The sequence below is a fragment of the Callionymus lyra genome, chromosome 8 (assembly GCF_982586985.1).
Source record: "Callionymus lyra chromosome 8, fCalLyr1.hap1.1, whole genome shotgun sequence".
Classification (NCBI taxonomy): Eukaryota; Metazoa; Chordata; class Actinopteri; order Syngnathiformes; family Callionymidae; genus Callionymus; species Callionymus lyra.
Window position 1 is genome coordinate 23702218 of NC_141825.1, and position 18260 is coordinate 23720477.

General features: G+C 41.1%; 1 protein-coding gene across 1 annotated transcript in view; it reads right to left on the bottom strand.

Annotated features, from left to right (window-relative positions):
* hydin (HYDIN axonemal central pair apparatus protein) overlaps positions 1-18260 on the bottom strand; it is a 105240-nt gene that overhangs the window by 43832 nt on the left and 43148 nt on the right. Inside the window, exons 20-30 of the mRNA XM_087797813.1 lie at positions 14695-14936; positions 14333-14627; positions 14134-14277; positions 13930-14073; positions 13760-13852; positions 12084-12301; positions 7343-7451; positions 5864-6073; positions 2410-2595; positions 2137-2311; positions 595-719 (exon numbers count right to left, since the gene is read on the bottom strand). Coding sequence (XP_087653939.1) covers positions 595-719; positions 2137-2311; positions 2410-2595; positions 5864-6073; positions 7343-7451; positions 12084-12301; positions 13760-13852; positions 13930-14073; positions 14134-14277; positions 14333-14627; positions 14695-14936 — 1941 coding nt within the window. The remainder of the gene's footprint in view (positions 1-594; positions 720-2136; positions 2312-2409; positions 2596-5863; positions 6074-7342; positions 7452-12083; positions 12302-13759; positions 13853-13929; positions 14074-14133; positions 14278-14332; positions 14628-14694; positions 14937-18260) is intronic.

An 18260-nucleotide genomic window follows, 5' to 3' on the forward strand; every position in this document is an offset into this window, starting at 1 on the left:
AGTCGCACTGGAGTATAAGTCGCATTTTTGGGGGAAATTTATTTGATAAAATCCAACACCAAGAACAGACGTGTGATCTTGAAAGACAATTTAAAATAAAAATAGAGGCAACAACAGAATACTGAGAACCTGGTATGTTAACATAACATATTAAGAGTTATTCAGAGAACTATAGCATAAATAACATGAAGTTTACCAAACCATCCGTGTAACTGTAAATAACTCAAATCCAATGAAATCTTCATCCTCGGTGTCACTTTTAAACAACTAACTCCGGAGGTAGAAGATGCGGCGCTTCCTCTTCTACGTCGAAATTATCAACACAGGCCTAGAGCGCCCTCTTGGGGTTTATGTCAAAATAACATGTGAAATTATATACTGGTAATAATGTGGTAATAATTTCACACATAAGTCGCTCCAGAGTATAAGTCGCACCCCCGGACAAACTATGAAAAAAACTGAGACTTATAGTCCGGAAAATACGGTATGTCTAAAATAGTTCATCATCTGACTTCGATTGCTTTCGTCTGTCTTGACCTCATCTTCTAAGGTTAAGACACATGTGACGACTCTAAGAGTCTACTCTGGACCGACCGTGAAGACACTGCTGGTCCAGGCAGACGTTCCTCTCTCGGCGACTCCGTTCTGCTCCTGCCGGACTCTGTCGGCCTCGACGGCTGCTCGCGCCTGATGCAGCGCGTCTGCGTCCGTCGCCTCCGCTGGAGACGAGTCACAATGACATGTGAGATTAACGCCCAAAATAACAGCAGACAGAAAATTCCAAGAAGCAACTTGAGTGAACCTGTCACTCAGTGAGGACAGAAGTTTGACATGATCTAATCCATGGAGGACAGATGGATCCTTATACTACATATCCTTTATTTCTTCTGTACAACAGAACACAGTTTTTGTTACAAACCATACAAATCATATTTATTTTCAGACAATTTTGCCTTTTTGTCTTTATCTTGGTTTAAATTCCTTATTTTATTTCTATTGTTATCCAATTTTCACTCAGTGTCGACCGATCGAACACGATGTTTGTATTTAATGTTACATTGACATGTTACTTGTGAACTTTTAACATTATAAGTTTTAAAAACATTATTTACACCCATCAGAGTCCATTTCTCTCTCTGTTAGCCAAAGCATGTGAGCTCAAGCAACTCTTCTTCGCTGATTATGGGATGCTGCTGCCCCCTGCTGTCTATTTAAACCTGTTGTGATCAACGATCCATTCTTTCAAATGCTATTATAGGTCAAATAAATGCAGGTCAACAATACTATTTAAAATAATTTAACCATGGTTGCAAATGAACTTTTTGGTTGAGGTCTGCACTCTCTTTGTGCTACAGGGCGAAAACAAAGGTGTCCCCAGCCTCTCGCCCTGGGTAGCTGGGAGAAACTCCAGAAACCTTCACGACCATTATAATATTTAATATTTATTGTAACATTATTCATTATGTATTATTAATTTGATGAACACTTGAGTATAAGGTTTAAAAACATTATTAATGTTAATGTGATGTGACTCTATTGTTATCATCAGTGTGTGTTTGTACAAAACTCTCTTTTCATTGAAATATTGACATTAGAAAATGATCTTAAGCCCCGCCCACTAAAAACACTGTTTTTCTGGGGATGAAATTTTGTTGACCATAACCACACCCACTCTGCTGTGATTGGTCGAACATCAAGGTTTGTCACCGCTCGCCATCAATCCAGGAAGTCTCCACCTCCAATGGACTTTTTGTATAAACAAAGTGGGGCGTGATTACAGCTGGCTGGAGGAGGAGTGAAGCCATTATTACGTCATAATGGACTCTCGTAACCTCTCGTTCGCCCAGATTTCAGAGGAACTTTATAAAGTAATAAGTTGAAAACATGGTCATGATGAGGAATTTACTGCATTTTGGAGAGAAGAATGTAATACTTGAAACATGGGAGACATTTTTAAGTGAGTTTTTCTTTTAACTGTGATTGGTAATGAGCTGCTTGGTGGAGGTCTTCACTATTTGTGTGATTTTCTAGTTTCAAATAAAAACCAAAAAGTCGTTTTTGAACCAAATCAATCTAGAACTTTTCAGCCGTGGCCCTCTTTGACGCCTCGGTGTGTTTGTCTGTTTCACCACGTACTGAATCTGCGAGGTAAGTTCAGGTTGATCCTGGCGAACACTCCCTCCCCCGTCAGGGTGATGTCCCGGGGCGGCAGGTGACCCACCACCAGCTGCAGCCTCTTCTGGAACGTGTCGGGAACACCGGGGAGGAAGAGGATCCGCAGGTGCTGCTGTTTGCCGGCACTGATGTGGCCCTGTGTCACACACACACAAACACACACACACACACACACACACGTCTGAGCCACACACACACCTTCCTCCGCGGACACTTGTTCTTCCGTGAACTCACCATGGATGGGAGGATCAGGGGCAGACCAGGGACTATCTCCAGAGTGGACTCGATCTGCTCCAGTGTTTTGCCGTCCGGCAGCTGCTCCTGCGTCTCGTCGGCTTGAGGTCGTTCCATGTGGAAGTCGAAGCCCACCTTGCCCGTGTTAGTGAGGGTCAGCAGGGCCTCAGCTGCTTCATCAAACCTCTGGGATGAGATGAAATGAATCGGTTGAGAAACTTTGAGTTGTAGAGCGACAGCTCCACCCAGTGTTCAGTTACTGAACTGCAGGAATGATAACGTGATAAAATGGATTTATTTGTTCATTTTCTCCGGATCTTTCCATTAAAGGAGTCACACAGAAGAAAGTGGATGATATAAAAGACCAGAGTGATGAGTGTTGGTCCGTTTCTTGACTCTGCAACGAAAAAAAATGGCTTAAAATGTATTTCAAAGAATCAAAAATATAACTTAATCAGGGACGTGCCGTCCATCACAAACTGTGTTGATAAATGCAATTGACGCCGGTGGCCGTATCTCTGGATGTCAATCTTATGCTCACAGAGATGTTTATTTGACTTGATTTTCCACAGTCTGGCTCATGCTTTTAACCATTAAAGTGTAATGTTTGTAAGTTTCTTATTTAGTTTGGCTGATCGGAAATACAACTGCAGTGAAAACACTGGCTTTTAGTCCTGCTCGCACTAATAGAACCAGATTTGTACCAGTATTTGGCATTTTCGGCATATTTTGACATTATTCGATTGTACTGTGTTTTTGTATATTATTGTGTTTTTGCTTTATGTGTATGTGATGTATTACGTAAACTGTGCATCTTTGTTGAGGACGACAGATGGAAAGTAACATTGTGCTAGATCTGATGCAGCATCTTTTTAATGGAACTGAACATTGTTCTTTTAAATAACCTGAAATTGAAATTGAAAAGGCAAAGTTTGAGGCACAAACTAACGAGCCTCATCAAATTACGTCACATCTCCATTGAGGCGGAGAGACTTTTAAAACTAAAGTAAATAAGGTTTTACAAAAAAGTAACGGAGGTTTGTGTGTCGAAGAACAGAAACATGGAAATCTACAGATAAAATTAAGACAAGAAACTGTTTTAAATTCAATTGCATAAAAAAGAGATAAGACTAAGAAAAATACAAAAGAATATAACATTTGCCTTAAATAAAATATTATTTGTTTTTCTCACGCATATATATTGACCCATTAAATACTCAATATTTATCTTTTTATGATAATAATCTTTCAGTTTACGTAAATCCAGCCAATCGCTGAAGGCACCACGACATATTAACCAATCAGAAGCAACATAAGTCTATCTTTCATTACAGCTTCAATACTCACACAGTAACGTGTGATCGAGTCAATGAAACTTAACCACACATTACAAATACAGCGCCGACATCCTTCTGCTGTCGATCTGGGATTCTTCGCTCATGAGCCTTAAATCTGGATCTACTTTCAGTAGAAGGAAATAAACCCTCGGCCTTCAAACTGAGCATTGAATCAGTTGTGTCTTCCTTGTAATCCTTTACTTTCACGGTCGTACTCTTTACTGTTTAAATCCACTTTTGCGAATCCCTTTTAAATTATTTATTATCTCATTCATTTTTTTCTACATCTATTGATTGTTTAAAACAAATTTAGATTTTCCGACAATTGAAAGACCTCAGATCATTAAATATGGTTAAAGATTTTGAATAAACAACTTTAAATACATTGATAATTAAAACATAATATTTCAGCTACTCTTATGTCAGTGTTAAAGGTGGTTTATGAAGCTATAAATCAATATGTATCTACAATCGATGACTGCCATAGATCTAGAGGACATAGACCAACAGGACGAATAAATGATTAATTAAATCATATATTTTTAAACCATCTGAATAAGACATTGTCAAAGATAGATGGTTTTATGCTGTGACTCACCTCATCGCACGTCAGTGAACTTAAGTCTTGAAAAAAAGATCATTTCTCAATGTAAACACACATATTTCAGTAGTTTCAACATCAATATTGATGATCTGTAACAAAAATTCTCATTTCTGAATCAAATTTTAATTATTTCTTGATTTAAATAATGCTATATCTTAACTTTAGAAGACAAAGTCCTGACAGACATGAGTAATGATACTAAATATATATATATTTAAAATAAAAGTTACATTTATTCTATTAAAATCATAATTTATGTAACCCTTCGATCACACTGTTTCTTTAGTTAAAATCACAGACGACAGAAGAGTCAAAATTTGATGAGACCGTTTTGTTGGTGGTGAGATAGAGAAGAGAGGAGGAGAGAGTGCAAGAAAGAGAGGAGAGAGAGAGAGAGAGAGAGAGAGAGAGAAGTGCATATAAAGAAAGACAGCGAAAGTGCTGAATGTGCAGAAAAGTTGGAAAATGTTCTGCTGAATCACTCATTCAAAGTAAATCAAAAATCAATACGTCCTTCTTTTGAATATCAATGCTAAGTGTTCCCTGCGGCTCGCATAATTACCAGGACCAGACTGAAGTGAGAAGGACAGTGTCGCTGCTCAGTCAGCGGGGGGGAGAAGGTCGAACACCTCGATGAGACCAGCTTAAAACAAAACTCTGGATCCTCATGTGACTTTCAACAGAGACATATTTGTTACAGGGACAGTCCTTCAGGGATGGGATGTGGATTTCATAAGAGAATAATGAAGCAGCAAAACGTAGGTGTGAAGTCAATGTTTTTTGGCTCCGCCTAGTGTCATAACAGCGTAACTGCAACGGAAGTGTCTCCAGGTGCAGCAGAAACATTAGTTTACAAAACAAGATCGTGTCAGTTTGCGGTTTTATCTTCTGGTCGGTTGAAAAAAAAAAAAAAATTCTGTACTTTATGTAAAAACGCAGTCTCTGACCCCCTGCTGTGACGAAATTCGGTGGTCATGTGACACTTACAGACTCGCCCGACCGATGTACGTCGTGAAGATTGCGTTAAAATATACTCCACCGTCAACATAAAACCAGCATGCCAATATAAATGTTAAAAAATGTTACGTAGTGCAGCTTTAAACATTTTAAACCGAATGTAAAAGATCAGTAGTGGTCCCTCGTGCAGTGCTAACAAATCAGTGAACTCCCATGATGCCTTTCTACACACTGCTCTATCTAGATTTACAAGATTATAATATTAATGACAATATTAATAATTACCATGTTGAAAAACCATGTTTCTATTTCAAAAGCAGTCGACAGCTATGATTGGTTGACTGGGCGGCAAAGCATTATAAGAGCCTTTCTCACCGTTACCTATTCATTTTGTATTATTTTAACTTTTTCAAGTTCAAATAAATGATGTTATATAGAGTTTTTTTTCAGAATGTAACCCAGAAATAAACGATTTCACAGTGAATTGGAAAATGAAACAAGGGGGAATGAAGACTTCTTCTGCTCTCCAGAGACACTGTCAACGTTCAGCTCGTACCTGCAGACCAAAGTCCACGAGGGTCTGGTCCAGACTGAAGCCGATCTCCGCCGCCTCCCCCCTCAGCCTGACCTGGTAGTCCGGCCCCTCCTCCACCCGACACTGGGCGACCACCTCCCTGCTGACGTTGTCGCGGCCGTAGAAGGAGAAGGTCACCAGCTGCTGGGCGCCGGGGTGAAGGTAGCCGTGGATCGGCACGACGTCGAACACCTGCACACACACACACACACACACACAGGAGGCGCTCAAGTCGTGCACGTTTGAGTCATAACTGGACGAGGTCGACCACAGACTCCATGTTCTTGGATTGCATACTAACACTCAATAAATCAATAACACAGAGAGTCTTTTAGTGCCTTTTTTTAACCATCTATAGATAATATTGTTACAGAACTTGACTTTTAACTGAACGTTAGTTTCCCCCGTTCTTTCCTGCTCACTGTGGTCAAGCTATTTAATACAAATGTGTTTTAATTAGTCTTTATAACTCACCCCCCACTTCTACAGTGTGTTCACATGAACTATTCTTATTGGTTTTTAATATTTTTTTAAACATTTATATTTTTTAAGTGCGTCAATTCTATGTTTTATTTTTATTAATATTAATAATTTATCATTTCACTACTTAGTTATTTTGTTTATTGCTATTATTGTTTACTATATTGTATGTTTTGTATCTTATTTTTATCCTGTTATAAATATTAGAATTGTATTTAATATTGTGTTTGTTATTTAATGATTCGTATTTTGGTATTATTTCATCATTAATATTATTATTATTATTATTATTGTGTTTATTTTATGATTTATATTTTTTATTATTATGATATTATATTATATTGTAATAAGTATTATTATTTTATTTATTTTTGTGTTTTGCTTTATGGTAGACTTTTCATTTCATTATTATTCTCTTATTATTATTATTTAATGAATTGCTTTTTATTTGATGCATTTATTATTTTTATTTTAATTCAAAAAAATCGTTATTTTAATTTGTATTTATCATTATTTGCCATAATTTCTAATATTTGTACCACATGTCCTAATATAATGTGTATGTATGTTTAATTGTTTTGTGAACTGAAGAATAAAGGTGTATCTTATCTGAACATGTTGTTGTATCAGCTGAACAGCTGAGTTCACCGAGAGGAAGTGAGTGTGAAAGCGATTTGATCGGAGATAGAAGTTGTTCAGTGTTTTTTTGACATGTTTGAGTCAAAACCAACATAAACAAATCAGACTTAAATCCATCAGTGAAAGTTTATAATTGTCAATATGTCCAATCATTTCACTTCATTATCTGACTTTGATGACTCATGTCTGTTTTTCTCGTGATAAGAACCTCAACCCTGGACATCCAGCAGATCCACTGAACTCACGATCAAACCTCAGGATGGAAAAAAAAAATCAAAATGCAAACGAGAGTTCGGGCGAGTCCAGAGTGTCGACCTCTGATTTGCTTGAACATTTGCCTACCTCTTCCAAACACATGGAGGACTGAGACACCCTCACGTCCTCTGGAATGGACATCAGAGACAGCGTTCTCTCGGCGTCTCCGTCGCCCCCTCGCTGCTGCTCCACGAGTCTGTGGCGAGAACAATAATGGATGATCGACTCTGTTGTGGCGACAATGTTTGCACAATATTAAGCAGCCATTTCCTCTCAGACCACAGCATCCATCAGCGTAAGTGAATATAATAATGAGGAGGAATTTTAAATCAACTCGGAAGGATCCTGGAGCACAAACATGTCTGAGACTTTGGCCAACAATCCAATCGTCCAGCAGGGGGCACTGTTGTACGTCAGTAAAGATCTGATGCTGGAAGCTGCTCACCACAATATGTGTCATCTCAGCACTAAGTGTGTGTGAGTTTTTCTCCAGAAGACTTTTTAAGCCTCGTCAGGACGAGCGAACAGATGGTGGGACCATCGAAATCCTCACAAGTTCCACCAGAAATAGCATCAGAGCTCGTTCCTGCATCTCGTCTTCTCCTCGCCGTCCAGAGGCGGTTCTTGCTGTCGTGGTCAACGTAGGAAAAGAAAGATGTGGCAGCGACCAACAGAACGTTGAGTCCCAGAACACATGGAGCAGAAGATGACGAAGTGATGAAGGAGGTTTCTAACATAAGACTTGTACCATCAGAAGCTGTGAATACATTTGGCCTCAACAGTTATGCAGACGACGCACTGATCTAACCTCTGGTCACGAGTACGGCTGGGTGTCGTTTGAATTTGAACGATTCAAATACGAATTCGGATTTCTTGTATCGATTCCGGTTTCTAATGGTTCTTCCATCAAAGACCTGGCACACGTTTATTTCTACTCCACGATGTCGGAGGAGGTACTTTTTACAAGTCCGTCGTGCTCTTCGTCCTCGCGCTTTCGTGCTAGCTTTGTCCTAGCTTTGTCCTAGCGTTTTTGTTCCTGCGTCTTCCTCCTAGAATCTTCTTCCTACATCTTCGTCCTAGTGTTTTTGTTCCTGCGTCTTCCTCCTAGCATCTTCTTCCTACATCTTCGTCCTAGTGTTTTTGTTCCTGCGTCTTCCTCCTAGCATCTTCTTCCTACATCTTCGTCCTAGCGTTTTTGTTCCTGCGTCTTCCTCCTAGAATCTTCTTCCTACATCTTCGTCCTAGCGTTTTTGTTCCTGCGTCTTCCTCCTAGCATCTTCTTCCTAGCATCTTCGTCCTAGCGTCTTCGTCCTAGCGTTTTCGTTCTAGTGTTTTCGACCTAGCGTCTTCGTCCTAACGTTTTTGTCCTAGCGTTATCATCCCGGCGTCTTTGTCCTAGAGTCTTCGTCCTAGGGTTATCATCCTAGCGTCTTCGTCCTAGCGTTATCATCCTAGCGTCTTTATCCTATGGTTATCATCCTAGGGTATTCGTCCTAGCATTATCATCCTAGCGTATTCGTCCTAGCGTTATCATCCTCGCGCCTTCGTCCTGGTGTTTCGTCCTAGCGTCTTCGTCCTCGCGTTTTCGTCCTAGCGTTATCATCCTAGCGTCTTCGTCCTAGCGTTATCATGCTAGCGTCTTAGTCCTAGCGTTATCATGCTAGCGTCTTCGTCCTAGCGCTATCGTCCTAGCGTCTTCATCCTAGCGTCTTCATCCTAGCGTCTTCATCCTAGCGTCTTCGTCCTAGCGGTATCATGCTAGCGTCTTAGTCCTAGCGTTATCATCCTAGCGTCTTCGTCCTAGCGTTATCATGCTAGCGTCTTAGTCCTAGCGTTATCATACTAGCGTCTTTGTCCTAGGGTTATCATCCTAGCGTCTTCGTCCTGGCGTTTCGTCCTAGCGTCTTCGTCCTAGCGTCTTCGTCCTAGCGTTTTCGTCCTAGCCTTATCATCCTAACGTTGTCGTCCTAGCGTTATCATCCTAGCGTCTGCGTCCTAGCGTTATCATGCTAGCGTCTTCGTCCTAGCGTTATCATCCTAGCGTCTTTGTCCTAGCGTCTTCGTCCTAGTGTTATCATCCTAGCGTTATCATCCTAGCGTTATCATCCTAGCGTCTTCGTCCTAGTGTTATCATCCTAGCGTTATCATCCTAGCGTCTTTGTCCTAGCGTCTTCGTCCTAGTGTTATCATCCTAGCGTCATCATCCTAGCGTTATCATCCTAGCGTCTTTGTCCTAGCGTTATCATCCTAGCGTTATCATCCTAGCGTCTTCGTCCTAGCGTTTTCGACCTAGTGTTTTCAGACCGCTGTAGTACGCTTCCCAAGCACATGTATGGAAGGAACGTTTCTTCGTTGGTGTTCAGCAGCTTCTCCTTCAGTTCTCGGATTGGTTCTCAAAACTAGGAATCCTAAAATAAGTCCCGGTTCCAATAGATACTCAACCCTAGCCACGAGTGGTGGCCACAGTGACCCAACCGAAGGCTGTCTGGAATCGCTCTTAGAGATACAGTAATAGTTGCTGTCATACAGGAAAGGCTTTTGCTAGGCCTTGAATCGGTTGAGGTGGTTGATTGGACATCAGAGTTCTCCTGGACGCTGGTGAGGTCTTCAAGTTACTCTATCTTCCTAGGGAGTCAAGCTGGCTTCGGTCAGAAAGGGACGTCACTCGAGAGAGACTCAGAGAGAAAGACTTGGTCTGGAAAGTTGTTCTGTAGACGAGGTCCAGACCTTTTTGTTTCTGGTAGTTTTGAGATTGTTTCCAATTTTCCCAGCAAATGATCATGAAGTCCGGGCCCAGCCCAGTCCAGTGGAAACACAACAGAGTAGTATCTAGTGGAGACCAGAACAGCGGGAACTGTGTCTCAGCCTAGGAATAACTGTGGTTCCCCCAGGAAAGGCTGACAACGGTGTCATGTCTTTCTCATCAGACTCGTGGCAGGTAGAGCCGAGTGTCTCCGACCACAGTCTCCGGTCGATCCCGCGTCCCCTCGGAGACGCAGAAGTTTGACTACGTTCTATTAGCTGAAGCTATGATGATGGACGGACCAGCTCCATTGAAGCTCCTCGTCGGAGGACGGGGGTGTAATTACTGATATGGATGTAATTAGCTCAACATGGACAGATAGTGACGGAGAGAGAGAGAGAGAGAGAGAGAGAGAGAGAGAGAGAGAGAGAGAGAGAGAGAGAGAGAGAGAGAGAGAGAGAGAGAGAGAGAGAGAGAGAGAGAGAGAGATAGAGAGAGTCTTCATTTAATTAGCTCGACCACCAGAGCTCAGGAGGTCTTGACGACGGTGAAGCAGTGAAGCAGATAAAGACATTTATGGACAAAATTCACTAATTTCAAGAAAAAATATCATTAATAATAAAACAAGAAGAATCATTTCTTTAATGAATGAATGAATCAAATAAACTATTATTGGATGTTCCATCCTTCATTCATATTTTACTCCTATTACTTCTTCTACTTCTATTACTGCGTCAACGTAGGAATAATACTACCACTATTCTGCTATTACTTCCACTGCTTTTATTCTACAACTTCAACTACTACTACTACTGCTATTATTCTGCTTCTTTTTCCACTACTATTAGTATACTTTTTTGACTTCTACTACTACTATTCTGCTACTACTTTCACTACTATTATTCTACTTCTTTGACTACTACTACTACTATTCTGCTTCTCTTTCCACTACTTTTATTCTACTACTTGGACTACTACTGCTACTATTCTGCTACTTCCACTACTATTAATCTACTACTTCAACTACTACTACTACTACTGCTACTATTATGCTACTACTTCCAATACTATTATTCTACTACTTGGACTACTACTACTACTATTCTGCTTTTCTTTCCACTACATTTTTTCTACCACTTGGACTACTTCTGCTACTATTCTGCTACTACTTCCACTACTATTAATCTACTACTTCAACTACTAATACTGCTATTCTGCTACTACTTCCACTACTATTAATCTACTACTTCAACTACTAATACTGCTATTCTGCTACTACTTCCACTACTATTAATCTACTACTTCAACTACTAATACTGCTATTCTGCTACTATTCTGCTACTACTTCCACTACTATTAATCTACTACTTCAACTACTAATACTGCTATTCTGCTACTATTCTGCTACTACTTCCACTACTATTAATCTACTACTTCAACTACTAATACTGCTATTCTGCTACTATTCTGCTACTACTTCAACTACTATTAATCTACTACTTCAACTACTAATACTGCTATTCTGCTACTATTCTGCTACTACTTCCACTACTATTAATCTACTACTTCAACTACTAATACTGCTATTCTGCTAATATTCTGCTACTACTTCCACTACTATTAATCTACTACTTCAACTACTAATACTGCTATTCTGCTAATATTCTGCTACTACTTCCACTACTATTTTTCCACTTCTTTGACTACTACTAGTACTACCTCTACAACTACTACTACCTCTACTACTACTACTACTACTACTACTACTACTTCTACTACTTCTACTACTTCTACTACTTTGTTCTTTTTCTTCTTCTCATTCTTTTTTCTTCTCCTCCATCTTTGTCTTCTTCCTTTTCTGCTTTTTTCCTTCTTCTCAACCTTTTCAGTTTTCTTCAACGTGTTCACATCAGTCTTTCTCCTTCACGCCATCATTTCAACTAGTTCAACTTTTTTTTACTTTTAATACTAATAAAATACTTTCAAGTATTTCAGTTTACAGATGCAGCTGATTCACAACAAACAAAAATGAGAGATTTATAATCACAAGTTCCTGACATGACCTTTGAACCCGGGGCAACATACCTGGGCGGTGAAGGTACTTTGACCAGGAAGACCCAGCGGTACTTGACAGGAAGAGGAGAGCAGTTGGCGATGGTGACTTCTCGGTGGTTCTCGGTGCAGTTGAGGACGCAGCCGAAGTCCAGACTGTTGCTGGACACCAGCAGGTTGGGGAAGTGGACTTCGCCGTGGAGGTGGACCGTGTCTTGTTTAGGGTGACCCTCGTAACGCACGTTCACAATCTACGACGTTTGAGTCACGACATCATTGGATATTCATCCTTAAAACTGTTTATACATCCATTCATTCATCTATTATCCATCATCCATCCATTCATCCATTCAGATCTATCGGTCCTTCCTTTAATCCATCCATCCTGCTAGTCATGCAACATTCCATCCATCCATCTCTTCGTTTATTCATCCTCCCATTCATTCCTCTATTTAGAATCAGAAACTTTTATCACCAGTGTTTTTATCACGACAGGAATTTTCGTGGATCCATTATTTATCCATCTATTCATCCATCTATTCATCCATCTATACATCCGTCTATTTATCTTTCCATCCGTCTATTCATCTTTCCATCTGTCTATTCATCTCTGCATCCGTCTATTTATCTTTCCATCCTTCTATTAATCCGTCTTTATATCTTTCCATCCTTCTATTCAGCTGTCTTTATATCTTTCCATCCTTCTATTCATCCGTCTATTCATCTTTCCATCCTTCTATTCATCCGTTTATATATCTTTCCATCCTTCTATTCATCCGTTTATATATCTTTCCATCCTTCTATTCATCCGTCTATATGTCTTTCCATCCTTCTATTCACCCGTCTTTATATCTTTCATCCTTCTATCCTTCTATTCATCCGTTTATATATCTTTCCATCCTTCTATTCATCCGTCTATATGTCTTTCCATCCTTCTATTCATCCATCTTTATATCTTTCATCCTTCTATTCATCTGTTTATATATCTTTCCATCCTTCTATTCAGCGGTCTATTCATCTTTCCATCCTTCTATTCATTCGTCTATACATCTTTCCATCCTTCTATTTATCCGTCTATTCATCTTTCCATCCTTCTATTTATCAGTCTATTCATCCATTCATTGTCTTTCCATCCTTCTATTCAGCCATCTAGTCATCTTTCCATCCTTCTATTCAGCCATCTAGTCATCTTTCCATCCTTCTTTCAGCCATCTAGTCATCTTTCCATCCTTCTTTCAGCCATCTAGTCATCTTTCCATCCTTCTATTCAGCCGTCTAGTCATCCATACATTCGTCCTTCTATTCATCCATCATCCATCCGTCTTCTCATTCCTTAATCCATCCCTCCGTCACAGTCATCCAAAACTCTATCCATCTATCTTTCCATCCACCTATCCTTCTGTTCCTTCATCCATCACCACTTCCTTCATTCATCCATCCATTGTATTATTAACTAATCCATTCATGCATCCATTATCCATCCGTACATTCATCCAGGAAATCTTTTATCATTTATCTATTCATCCATCCTCCTGTTGAGCCATCAATTCATGCATTATCCATCCATCCTTATATAGACCTGTACATCATCCTTCTATTCATCCATCATCTTGTCTTCCCATTCTTCCATCCATTCTACCGTTCATCTATCCATCCCTCCATCCTTGTTTGTGTATCTTTGATGACTGACGAAGGAAACTGCAGTTTACCTCGTCCACGATCCTGGAGGTCCGGTCCTGACAGAAGGAGGGATCGAAGCAGACCCACATCTCCGCCTGCTTCCCCACGCCTAACACCATCGCCTGGAGAGAGAAGTCTCTTCACGTCATGTTTAAAACGTTCAGGTTTGAACTTCCCAGGGTAGCTCTTCTGTTCGTACCTTGGAGGTGGCCGGGCTGTAGGCCTGGCAGGCCTCGCAGAGGGAGAAGGGAGCAGCGAGGGTGAGCTCCATGGAGAGAGGGAGCGACGAGATGTTCTGCAGGAGGAGGATTTCGTAGAGCGGGACGAGATCTTTCCCTGGAACCTGGAGTACAGAGAAGACGTTACCGGCACAGATCCTGACACGTTTGCCGAAAAGACCCACCTTCTCCGTGTAGAACTTGAGCAGCTTGGCGGAGATGTTCAGGACCGGAGCCACGAAGCGACACTTGACCTCGACGGCCATGATGTCCTCGATGTTCCCCTGCTGGCCCACGATACCTTGGCAGTACAGACGCTCGTGCACCACCTGTGGAAGGAGCCTGTCGGTGGATCGTTTCATAATAAAAACCCGTCACACTCACTTTAGGAATTCCCGACGATCCACTCAGAACCATGTCCACGGAGCAGCCCGGGAACAGCTCCAGGCGGTTGGGGCTGATGCTGAACACGGGTCTGTAGGTGGAGTTGGAGAGCAGAGATCCGCTCATCTCCTTCTTCCGGCCCTTGGAGTGGATGGACGGGAGCGAGCTGCGGCTGCTCGAGGAGCTGCTGTCCTGGGATCTGGTGGCGAGCGACTGGACGTCTGCTTTCCAGTACATCAGGTGAGCCCGCTGACCGTAGTTGGTCAGGGTGAAGCTGTACCGGCAGACACCGTGACTGTCAGCGGCAAAGACACGCGTGTTAAGTCGGGACCGACGAGCTTTAAAATGAACCCGGGACCAACCTGAAGTGTGTTCCCAGGTCCAGGCTGGGACAGAAGGGCCGGTCGCTGATGATGGTGGTGCCGGTGCCGACGGCGGAGAGCAGAACCATGTGGGTCTGGCTGTCGTGGATGGACAGCTCCAACCAGTCCTTGAACAGAACCGTGTCCCTGAGGTGTGCCACGACCTGGATCTCCAGCTGACCTTCAGCTGACACTTCGCCCTTGTCCGGCTCCACTCGCCACATGGACCTGGACCCTTGAGTCTGCAGGAACACACACCATCACATTGAAGGATCCATTAAACATTTAAAATGTTTTATTTATGGGTTTTTTAAGCATTGGGTTGTATATTTATTCACATAATTAACCTTCAATATTAATATATTGAAAGTTTTATATTTAATTATAACATTTTTAAAATAAATATATTTTTCTATAAAAGATAGATAAACTTTATGATCCCTAAGACACCAATTTATGTTATGTGTGTGTGTGTGTGTTGTACTGTGGCAACATACTGAGTATGTTTGTTTATTGTCATGTGTGTGTGTTATGCATGTGTTTTTTAATGTGTTTTGTGTGTCTGTTGTTGCATGCAGGGGGTGTTGTTGTCTCTGTGTTGTTTGTGTAGTTGTGTGTGTTTGTTGTGCGTGTGTGAAAGTTAGTTAGTATGAAAATGTGTGTGTTTGTGTGTTGTTGTACGCGTGTGTGTGGAAGAAAGAGAGTGAGCACGAGTGTGTTTTTGGTTGTTTGTACGTGTGTATGTTTGTGTGAGAGTGTGTGTGTATGAAAGTTAGTGAACATGAGAATGAGTGTTTAATGAGTGTGTGTGTTATTGCGTGTGTATTTATATGAACGTTAGTGAAATGAGTTTGAGTGAGTGTTTTATGAGTGTGTGTGTGTAATCGTTTGATTCTGAGTGTGTGTGTTATTGTGTGTTTATATGAAACTTAGTGAACAGTGTGAGTGAGTGTTTTATAAGTGTGTGTGTTATTGTGTGTGTATATGAAAGTTAGTGAACATGAGTGTGAGTGAGTGTTTTATAAGTGTGTGTGTTATTGTGTGTGTGTATATGAAAGTTAGTGAACATGAGTGTGAGTGAGCGTTTTATAAGTGTGTGTGTTATGTGTGTGTGTGTATATGAAAGTTAGTGAACATGAGTGTGAGTGAGTGTTTTATGAGTGTGTGTGTTATTGTGTGTGTGTGTATATGAAACTTAGTGAACATGAGTGTGAGTGAGTGTTTTATAAGTGTGTGTGTTATTGTGTGTGTGTGTGTATATGAAACTTAGTGAACATGAGTGTGAGTGAGTGTTTTATAAGTGTGTGTGTATATGAAAGTTAGTGGAGTGACTGTGAGTGAGGGGTGTATGAGTGTGTGTGTTATTGTGTGTGTGTATATGAAAGTTAGTGGAGTGACTGTGAGTGAGGGGTGTATGAGTGTGTGTGTTATTGTGTGTGTGTAACTGGAGCGAGGCGTGATATTCAAGTCATGAGTCTCAACTGACAAAGTGTAAATTATTTCATCTCCAGAAGCCTCTGAGTTGTGCTGCGTTCAGGAACAATCAATGCTAATCAAGCTGCGCAGCGGGTCTGATGCGATTATTGAAATTCCACTCGTCTCGCGGCGTCTCTCCGGGGAGAGAACCCCTGCGCCTCCTCTCCTCCTCCGACTCCTCCCCCCGTGCACGGTGATCACCCCCGTATCGACCCCCCCGACGCACGGGAGTCCTCCCTCGATCGCACAAACGCTGAGAAAGTGATCTGTGATTCCCGAAGTCGCTCCGTGATTAATGTTCCTCCGGTGGGAGCTGCACGTGGAAGAACTCCCAGATTCACTGGGATCGTCTTCATCTCTTGCTGTAAAACACCGGAGCTTATTTCACTCATTTTCTGAGGCTCAATTGAAAGTTTATGTTCCCTCCATCCATCAGTGCTGGAACGGATCCTGGTTCTGCTCGCTCTGGTGTTGGGCCTCTTGATGAACTTCAGATTCACTTTGAGTCCATGAACAAGAGTGTCGTTGGTTCACAATGACATCGATGAACAGTCGGTTTTTTGTCTGTTGACCTTTGACTCTGATGTTCTCGGCTCAGAGTCTCATCGGGTTTGAAGGATCCTCAGGAGTGAAAGGAGAAAGTCTGGATGTTTTTTTTTCCGTCGGCGTATGGAGCGAGAGCTCCGTGTAATTCTAGGAGGATTCCCATCGATCGCCCCGGAGAGAGAAACTCCTTCCTCGCGGGACTGGACCGGGTCACGGACGCAGACGCTGCCGGTGACGAGGAAAGTGTGAGCGGATGGTTTGAGTCTGTACTGACTCTGGAAGCTGCTGAGGAACAAGATGGAGCCGGAGACGCTCCAGTGACTGTGGAGACTTGAGCCTCTTTGACAGAGAAAATCTCCATCAGACGTTTGACTTGAACAACGAAACATCAGGTTGTGTTTCCATCTGTCGGGTCCGAAATCTAACTGCACTTAAACGGAAGCAGCAATCAGAGAGGGTTCAAAAACACACAAGCTTCTACTTGCGAGGCAATTTTTATACTGTAATACAGTATAAAAACAGTTGTGTACGTTTCTTTAATATCACTACCAGAAGTACACGTTAGTAGCCAAAGCTAGGATTGTGTATCCTGTAATCAGAGACAGTGTTCCTCGGTGATGAGGTCTTGTGTTGGGCCTGATACAGACTTCTTGAGGGCGGAGTCCAAGTGTAGATATCGGGTATTTTTTAACCATAACGTATCATAACGTATCAATATTCAAATACACTGTGTTGATAAATACTATCGCTATTAATTCACAGTTTTAATTATATTTTTATATTTCAATACAGTGTGTTTGAAATGAAATAATTTATAATAATAATAATTCAATTCAATTTAAAATTAACAGCATTTTGTTCATTTTTGTGTTGCAATTAAACCCCTCGGCCGCTAGATGGCAGCAGTCATGACATCCTCTGCTGCTAAAGTAAATGGGAATCAGAACTGGATCAGTGTGATTAGGTGTGTATGGAAATATATATACAATAAACACTTAAATATCCCATAAAAACGTATTATAATTGATCTAAAAATGTATATAGTTTTTCAAGTCATATTTTAATTTTATCATAGTTCTTTAAAATGCTACGGCGTCCTGGAACAGAATCATCTTTATATACAATTAACATGCAAATCTTCAGAACTTTTGCTCATTTTTTGTTTTGACATTCAACTTCCAGTCACTTGCGGTGAGATCCCAGTGATGACTGAGGACGAGAGGATACAGTAAGTCCAGTAGCTTTTAAAGCTGATGTTTGGACATATTTTGGTTTGAAAACAAACAAAAGCAGTTAAGACTTCGTCAAGAGTCATGTGGTCTGTAAATACTACAACACCAGAGTCAAGTACTGGACAATACTACACATAAATCCTTGTTACTACACGATCACAACACCAGAGTCAAGTACTCGCCAATACTACACATATATACTTGATACTACACTATCACAACACCAGAGTCAAGTACTCACCAATACTACACATATATACTTGTTACTACACTATCACAACACCAGAGTCAAGTACTCGCCAATACTACACA